This window comes from Paramormyrops kingsleyae, chromosome 25, assembly GCF_048594095.1.
Source record: "Paramormyrops kingsleyae isolate MSU_618 chromosome 25, PKINGS_0.4, whole genome shotgun sequence".
Classification (NCBI taxonomy): Eukaryota; Metazoa; Chordata; class Actinopteri; order Osteoglossiformes; family Mormyridae; genus Paramormyrops; species Paramormyrops kingsleyae.
Window position 1 is genome coordinate 31,174,600 of NC_132821.1, and position 8,143 is coordinate 31,182,742.

At 44.2% G+C, this 8,143-nt stretch overlaps 1 protein-coding gene across 2 annotated transcripts; it reads left to right on the top strand.

The window, feature by feature from the left end:
* Nucleotides 1-1,172: 1,172 nt before the first annotated feature.
* Nucleotides 1,173-7,759, top strand: pcdh18a (protocadherin 18a). 2 transcript variants are annotated; one of them, XM_023812554.2, is made up of 4 exons: nucleotides 1,173-4,190; nucleotides 4,625-4,680; nucleotides 5,537-5,706; nucleotides 6,531-7,759. In XM_023812554.2, the coding sequence occupies exons 1-4, from the start codon at nucleotides 1,602-1,604 to the stop codon at nucleotides 7,214-7,216; spliced, it is 3,501 nt and encodes a 1,166-aa protein (XP_023668322.1). In that variant the 5' UTR covers nucleotides 1,173-1,601; the 3' UTR covers nucleotides 7,217-7,759. The 2 variants fall into 2 exon arrangements, with proteins under 2 accessions (XP_023668322.1, XP_023668321.1); XM_023812553.2 differs by having other exon boundaries at nucleotides 1,174-4,190; nucleotides 4,592-4,680.
* The last annotated feature ends 384 nt before the right edge of the window (nucleotides 7,760-8,143 follow it).

Genomic DNA, 8,143 nt, shown 5'->3' on the forward strand with positions numbered 1-8,143 from the left:
TGTTGGGGGGGGGGGGGGTGCACTGTGTGTGGGGGCCGGCCGTGGAGGATATGGCCTGGGATGCATACGTTTAGGGTTTCTGAACACTTTTTTTTCAGGTGCTGACGTCAAAGCTAGAGCACGCATTGCTGGAAGTACACTCACATAATTTTACTTTCATGTTCTAAAGCTTCTACCGTGGAATAAACATTATAGAGCTATAGCTACAAATCGTGTTTAATTCTCATGATTAGTACTAAAATAACAAATTGATTTATTATACCTAGTTGTATATAATGCATTACAATATATTACAACCAACACCTGTATACCGTATGTAGGTGATTTTTTTGTCTTAAAAACCCTGTTTTAATAAGATTATTTGTATCACGTTCTCGGCAGTCACTGATTCCTTTTTGGTGTCTTACGGGGGCTTCGCAGAGTTGAAGTGAAATAAAGATTGGGTTGCATTGTTGGGGACCCGCGCCAGATGGCCGCTATATTCCTAAATCCCAGTTGCCCGTATTTGTTTTAAACTTGCACGGATCATAATTCACAGATCAGGAATCCGAGAGCTCCAGTGTTGTAAAACATTATTATTGACATCGACACAGCGTGACATACATTCATCAGTAAGGATTATTGTATCTGTGCTTATAGACACACGTCTTCGCTCAGGAGGGAGAAAAGCGCAAGGAAACGCGCGATCTGTACAAAAAGGGCGATGGCGTGACTCCCTCTTATCAGGAGACATTGGGGCGCTAAAAATATGCCTCGATGAGGGTGATTTTCAACATCTATTGAAATAATTATATACCGTACATACACATACATACATGCATGCATACGTGCATCATATGTACGTAAATACGCCTTTGGCACAGCAACGCAACTTCTTTTCCTTTCAGTTATCAGGATAAATAAAAATGAAACGAACAAACGCGCCAGTGGAGATTATTATAATGTTACACGCGCATCACAGATTTACACAAAATGTACTAAAGTAAATTCAATCAGCTGTTTAGCTGGACGCTGTTTGTATTTTGCTTTTCTCCTCCCTTTTCTTTTTCCTTTTGCTCCTTCACACAGACATACAAAAAGCCCGGCCTTTATGCTAATACATAATTAAAAGGCAAAAAACGTAACAAAAGTTTGTCTAGGGCTATTTGTCTTCCCTTTTGTTGAGGCACGCTCTGAGAAAAGTGAAGCCCGAGAGGCGGGGTTTGCGCAACTCGATCTTTGGTGAATCAATCAAAATCTGCCCCGTTTGAGTGGTCAGTGGGAGACTGGAGGAGCCGAGCTTCGTTTGGGGAGAGATCTGGCTGCAATCGAGAAAAGCTGCGTGTTTTAGTTGGGGCTGGGCTATTTGGGACGGTGGGTCTGCGGAGAGGCATCGCAGACGGCGAGGGAAGGACGCGCAGAGCACACGGCGCTTCGCACGGATGCCCGACTGCAGGCGTGCAACAGATCTGTTTCCTACATGCACTTAAATCTGCATCGAGTATTTTTTTTTAGTCACTAAAGACTCAAAGCCGGCAGTCTTCTCCTCGAGTTGTCTTTACAGCAAGTCTATAATCTTCTGGGGGATAAAATGCATCGGGGCAGAATGCAATAAACTTTACATGCAGATCGGACGAATGTGCTGGAGTTTTAAGAAGAAACGCATCGAAAGGTTTCTCTTTTTCCCCCTCCCTGCGGAATTACTTCAGCATACTTGCCCGAAAATGAATGCACGGAGAGGAGGCGCATTCTCCTGGATGGCACTACAGGTATTTATTTTGGTTCTGGCGTTAACGCAGCATGTTTCTGGGAAGACGATCAAATATAAAGTGTACGAGGAACAGAAAGTGGGCACGGTGATCGCCAGGCTTAAGGAGGACGTGGCGGATGTTTTATCCAAACTTCCAAGCTCGGTCCCCCTGCGCTTCCGAGCCATGCAAAGAGGCAGCACGTCCTTCCTATCGGTTCGGGAGCAGGATGGAGAAATCAGTGTCGGATCGAAAATCGACCGGGAAAAGCTGTGCGAGAAAAACCTAAACTGCTCCATCGAGTTTGATGTGATCACACTGCCGACGGAGCATTTACAGCTGTTTCACGTCGAAGTAGAAGTGCTGGACATTAATGATAATTCCCCGCAGTTCTCTCGTGCCATCATTCCTATCGAGATATCCGAAAGTGCCGCTATAGGAATCCGCATCCCCCTGGATAGCGCTACGGACCCAGACGTAGGTGAAAACTCACTTCATACCTATTCTCTTACCCCGAATAACTTTTTCAAAATTGATATCAGGACGCGTACGGACGGAGCTAAGTATGCGGAGCTTGTTGTTGTGAGAGAGCTGGACAGGGAGGTGCAGTCGAGCTACGAACTCCAGCTAGTGGCTTCTGACAAAGGGGTGCCGCCTAAATCCGGCTCAACTCTTCTCAAAATTACCATCTCCGACTCCAATGATAACAGCCCTGTTTTTGAGGAGCAGTCCTATGTGATTGAGCTGCTGGAGAATTCCCCTGTGGGCTCTCTGCTTATTGATCTGAACGCTACTGATCCAGACGAGGGTACCAATGGGAAAATCGTGTATTCTTTTAGCAGTCACGTGTCTCCGAAAATTCTGGAGACGTTTAAAATAAACCCCGAAAATGGCCAGCTGACGCTTACTAAGCCGGTGGACTTTGAGAACACGGCTTCCTATGAGATTGACGTTCAGGCCCAAGACCTTGGACCTAATTCAATGCCGGCACACTGTAAAATAATTATCAAAGTGGTTGATGTTAATGACAATAAACCTGAAATCAGTATTAATTTAATGACTCCTGGAAAAGAGGAAATTGCTTACATATCGGAGTCTGCTCCTATTGACACATTTGTTGCTCTGGTCAGGGTTGAAGACATGGACTCTGGCTCAAATGGGGAAGTTGTGTGTAGATTGCATGGTCATGGACATTTTAGGCTGCATAAAACCAACGAGAAGAACTATATGATCTTAACTAATGTTTCCTTAGACAGAGAAAGAAGGTCTGAGTACAGTCTAACTGTGATGGCAGAAGACAAAGGAATGCCAAGTCTTTCCACCATTAAACATTTTACAGTCCAGGTTCTGGATGAGAATGACAATCCACCTCGTTTTGAGAAGAGCAGATATGAAATATTTAAGTCAGAAAATAATTCTCCGGGAGCTTATCTGACATCAGTGGTGGCCAGCGACCCTGATCTTGACACCAATGGTCAGGTGACCTACACCATTCTGGAGAGCTTTATTCAGGGTAGCTCGATTTCGACCTACGTCACCATCGACCCCTCCAATGGTGCCATCTACGCACTGAGGACTTTTGACCACGAGGATGTTAACCGGATCACTTTTGTCGTGCAAGCGAGAGATTCGGGCGAGACTCAGCTGTCCAGCAACACGACCGTGGTGCTCACCATCCTGGATGAGAACGATAACTCCCCAGTCATCGTTGTCCCACAGCTGCTGAACTACTCTGCCGAAATTCCCGTCTCGAGGTATGCCGAGGCGGGACACCTGATCACGCTTATCAGAGCCACGGACAGGGACGCCGGGGTTAATGCGGAACTGACGTGTGCGATCGTCACCGGTAACGAAGCGGGCTACTTCGTCATGGACCCGAAGAAGTGTGAGATACGTGCCAACGTCAGCATGAAGGAGGTGCCTCTTGAACACTTCGAGCTTGTGATCATAGTGCAAGACAAAGGAGTCACAAGACTGACTGCCAAAGCAGTTTTAAAGTGCACTCTGTATGAAAACATGGACAGCCACATTCTACCGCCATTAACGAGCAACAGTCGCCCTGGCCTTGATGTGTCTATGATCATCATCATATCTTTGGGAGCTATCTGTGCAGTGCTTTTAGTCATCATGGTGATGTTCGCCACAAGGTGCAACAGGGAAAAGAAGGACGTGAGGTCTTATAACTGCAGGGTGGCAGAGTCGACCTATCAGAATCACCCCAAGAAGCCCTCCAGGCAGATCCACAAAGGAGACATCACCCTTGTGCCAACGGTCAACGGGACCCTGCCAATCAGGTCCCACCACAGGTCGCCGTCATCCTCCCCAGCCATGGAGAGGGGTCAGATGGACAGCAGGCAGAGCCATCACAGCCGCCAATCACTGAATAGCCTGGTGACCATATCCTCCAATCACATCCCAGAGAACTTTGCCCTTGAGCTTGCACACGCCACTCCCCCAGTGGAGGTAAGAATACCATGGAATTCCACTCTGCAAATACCTACTTAAATTTTCTTATGTTGTAATTGATATATTTTGCAATGAATGTAAAGATAATATGCTTCAATATATATAAAAAACACATAATGTCCAAATGTTATCTCTCTTTGAGTTTATAACCTATTGTTGAATAATCAGTTCTCAAAAACCTTGAGTTTAATATAGACTCTTTTTTTTTTTGTTTTTCTTGTGACTCACACCGTGCCCCTTGTCTTAAACTCCTTCATTGGTTTCAGTGTTCATTTTTTACTTCCTCATTCTGTCATGTATGATCACGTGTTCACCCATTTCATGTGAATTTGATTTCTTGTGTCGTCTTGTGGCATTAGTATTCATTATTTTTATTTATTCATTTATTTTCGATATAGCAAGTCTCACAGCTTCTGTCCATGCTCCATCAGGGCCAGTACCAGCCAAGGCCAAGTTTCCGTGGCAATAAATATTCAAGAAGCTACAGGTAACTACCGAACTTTTTTTGTTTTTTTTTCCTCCGGAAAATGTAGCCAAGTGTTTCAAAGTCCACGCTGCCCCGTCCTGGATTCATGATTCAAATTTAAACTGTTTGCAGTTTTTGCAGGGGCGTGAAACATCATTTATGTTTAATCTAGGCCTTGGGAAACTTTTAGAAAGCATGAATTTATAATAGGTTCTTTTTTTTCCCTCTTCTGACTAAGTAAGTCTCCAGAGATGCTTCCATGGGGCCCTCAGATCTCCTTATGAGGCACATGGGCTCAGTTCCCCTGGCCACCACTGGTGGCGTAATAATCGGAAAGAGTTTACGCTTAATTCTGCACGTCATAAATCCTTTTATGTTTCTTCTAGAGTTCAGGTAGCTCTGTGGACTGTGGCATTTCCTATGCCGTGTTAATATACAGATTTGTCAACTATGAAAAAGAAACAAACATTGTCTGATTTTGACTCGTGCCTGTGTTAATTATATAATAGCATCCATTTTGCAGTTCCATTTTTGTTTGTTTCAAACATATTTTTTATAAAAATAACATTTTTTTCTGCTGCAGCTTCACCCAGGGCACCTGGCCCTGTTTTTGCTGTCAAGCTGTTGATGGCTTTATATCTTGAGCATGGCTATTTTTGGCTGTACGAAGTTTTAAAGGGATATTGACGAGTATTTCGCTGACCTTCTAAACTAGACGTTATATCACTGAACGTTATATTGGAGACTCAGAATAGGCATGGACTATAGCACGTTTACGTTTTCTGACTCATGTCCTAAGATGCCTGTACTGTAGAGTACTGTAGAGTACGCCATTGTCTACCATTGTCTACCATGTGTATTGCTTGTGTTTCCCCAGATATGCCCTACAAGATATGGATAAGTTTAGCTTAAAGGACAGTGGGCGAGGGGACAGCGAAGCCGGGGATAGTGACTATGATTTAGGGAGAGAGTCGCCGATCGACAGGCTGTTGGGTGAGGGCTTCAGCGACCTGTTCCTCACAGAAGGACATCAGAGGATGCATCCAGGTAAGCATGGTACCTGAGATACCTTCAGTTCCACTTCCCGCTGGATCCTCCCCAGAAGCCATTTAGCGCCCATAGATCTTCCTATTTTCCGTCAGATTACAGATGACAAGAAGCACACATCCGAAAATGCCCACCATCTCCGAATATTTATGCTCCTTTCCCCTCTCTTAGAGATAAACTCAGAGCTACTCTGTAAGCCTATCAGTAAATGAGTATGATTATGGAGAGTCACTGTAATCTGTTTTTAGACTGAAAGCCTTCATCTTAAATATAATTATATCCGTCACTAGATATGGATGCAGTGTTGAATTTGAATCCGTCCCTTAAAATGCAACATCTAAATGAACTGTGCTAATCTTTTGAGAAAGACTTTGAGGAAGTAGGAAGAAAATCACCCAGAGTTTAATTCTAGTTCGGAATATGTCGGGATTTTATGCCAGTTTTGAATAATATACTCTTTGGCCTTTAAAAAAATCCCTTGAAGAATCAGTTATACATTTGGTGCAGAAATATTTTATATGTTTAATTGTGAGACAAAAAGACTAGACCAAGGTGGAAGGAAAATGGCCTTTTTGCTTCGTATGTTGTCACTCTGGCATGACTCATCGATCGCCAAAGTCCGTATAGAGCCATCGCAAGCCTGGCTGGTGCTATCAGCCCCAAACTTCAGGCAACTTACAGTAATTACTCCGCGTTTCCCATCGATTCCCTGGGGTCCCCTCTTTACTTTGGCCGTTCCTCCTTCTCATTGGAAAACTGAGAAGAAACGATGAATCAATTGGCATCCGGACCCCTGAAATGCCTTTTCCGCCCCTCTCTTTCAGCGATGAAGCTTTGCACGGAGGAGTGTAGACTCCTGGGACACTCGGACCAGTGCTGGATGCCTCCTCTGCCCTCTCCAGCATCCTCAGACTACAGAAACAACATGTTCATTCCCGGGGAGGACCCCCAGCCGCCTTGCGGGGAGGAAGAGCAGTCCCCTATTGACTCTGGCGACCGCAAGAAGAGCTTCTCCACGTTCGGGAAGGAGACCGAAGGGGACGGCGAGGAGGCGGCGAGCGACCTGTGCGGCTCCTCCCTCCTCTCGGAGATGAACAGTGTCTTCCAGCGTCTCCTGCCGCCTTCTCTGGACTCCTACGTGGAGTGCAGCGAGATGGAGAGGGCGAGTTCCCTGGAGCGCAGGAAAGGACACTTACCAGGGAAGTCCAGCGCATACCCTCAGGGTGTGGCGGCGTGGGCGGCCAATACGCACTTCCAAAACCCGGGCAACAGCATTGGGCCCAGTCAGGCCGGTCACATGACCAGTCAGGCCGGTCACATGACCAGTCAGGCCCCTCTCAAGTGGCTGCCGGCCATGGAGGAGATTCCCGAAAACTATGAGGAGGACGAGTTCGATAACGTTCTCAGCCACCTGCAGGGTGGACGCAGCGACAGCCGACATGAAATCATGGATGCCAGTGAGCTGGTGGCTGAGATTAACAAACTTTTACAAGATGTCCGGCAGAGCTAGGGTTGGGGACAGACCCTGTCAGTTTTGTTTTTTCCATATTTATGGGAATAAAGGAAGCTACCACAATCTGTCAGTTGCATTTATAATGTCAATGTGTCTGTAATTCTGATTATGATTAAATATGTTGTATTTTGCTGTTCGGTACACAGTGTACACAATGTGAGTGTAATTATCTTTGTATTTTAAAAATACATTTATACTCTATATTTATACTTGTGACTAGATATAAATAAATCTATTTTTATATTATTAATGCATGTTGTAAAGAAACACAATTTTGAAAATGTCTGCAAAAAATGTACATCCTTTTCGTATGTTCCAGTAAATATAATATTTAATTGCCCCAGTTCTTTATGATGTTGATGAAGAGATGTTGAATGCAAATCAATGCCAACTGTCGTATGTATGCCATTCTTTCTGATCGTTTTAGCATCAAATTAAATGATGCAGTGCATTACATGAATGTCTGCCGTTTTCAAAAAATGTTTGGTGGAAAAAAAAATGTCGATGATCCCTGAAATAAAAGGCAGAAATGACACGTCACGTGGTATAAGTTTGTTTTCCTTTATTATGATTGGCGATTCTCTCAGAGCTCCCCCTGCTGATCATTACGGATATCCTGCTCTTAAAAAATTTGCAAGACATCCTCTGACGATGCTTTTTGGACTGAATATATTAGGGTCAAATGATATGCCTTATATAAGCTATGATGCAACACATATCTTGGTAAGATATTTAATATGACAGAAATAGTGCAATAGAAATATACTGCAAGTTTTTCCATATTATAAAACAATTTCAGATAAACAGCTGAGATTAGAAATGGAGTGAAAAAAATCTAATTGCCGAGCGGTAATGGTAGGATCGTCTTCTAATTCATATTTCACATTTATGAAAAGTTTATCTTACACAAGAGAAAAGTTTCAG